Genomic DNA, 731 nt, shown 5'->3' with positions numbered 1-731 from the left:
GCGGCAGCTGCAGCTGCACAGCCAGCAGCAACAGCGGCTCCGCAGCAGCAACAGCAACAGCAACAGTAACAGCGGCAGCAGCAGCAACAGGAGAGCGCGAGCGTCGGACGCCAGACTCCTCAGAGTACTCAGCAGCAAACGCCGCGCCACATGCCTACAGCAGCAGCAGCAGCAGCGGCAGCAGCAGCAGCAGCAGCGGCAGCAGCAGAAGCAAGGCAGCAATACTCGAACTGCATCGACCGATTCAAAAGCAAGAGAAGACTCGAAGCAGCAGCAGCAGCAACAGCAAAAGCAACATGGGCAGCAAAGTGAGCTGCATGAAGACCAGCAGCAGCAGCAGCAGCAGCAGCAGATTAGTGGGGCTGCACTGAGCGAAAGCGCTTCAGTGCGTAGCTGCTGCAGTCGCCGGCGCAACAGCAGCAGCAGCCGCAGCCGCCGCAGCAGCAGCGAGGATGGCGGGGGTGCTTCCAGCAGCAGCAGCAGCAGCAGCAGCAGCAAGAGCTGCTGCTGCTGCCCTTCAAGTGCAGCAGCAAGGAGCACGGAAGCAGACGGGTGCTCCGCAGCAACTCCGGAGACTGGGTCTGAGGACGCGGGTTTGCCCGCCGCTGCTGCTGCTGCTGCTGCAGCTGCAGCTGGAGGGGAGCAGCAGCAGCAGCAGGGCAGCACTTCCTTCCTGCTGCAGCGGCGGCAGCAGCAGCAGCAGCAGCAGGAGAGCTGGCAGAGCCGGCTGG

The 731-nt window shown here is 63.9% G+C and overlaps 1 protein-coding gene across 1 annotated transcript in view; it reads left to right on the top strand.

The window, feature by feature from the left end:
- Nucleotides 1–585, top strand: part of ETH_00032460 (uncharacterized protein) — a gene marked incomplete at both ends in the record, with an annotated part of 1,420 nt that extends 835 nt beyond the window's left edge. Inside the window, 2 exon segments of the mRNA XM_013373959.1 lie at nucleotides 4–385; nucleotides 403–585. Coding sequence (XP_013229413.1) covers nucleotides 4–385; nucleotides 403–585 — 565 coding nt within the window.
- Nucleotides 586–731: the final 146 nt, after the last annotated feature.

The sequence above is a fragment of the Eimeria tenella genome, genomic scaffold (genome assembly GCF_000499545.2).
Source record: "Eimeria tenella Houghton genomic scaffold, Eth_scaff1848, whole genome shotgun sequence".
NCBI classification, from domain to species: domain Eukaryota; phylum Apicomplexa; class Conoidasida; order Eucoccidiorida; family Eimeriidae; genus Eimeria; species Eimeria tenella.
Note: the sequence above shows the minus strand (reverse complement) of the source record. Positions and strands in the feature narration are given on the sequence as shown.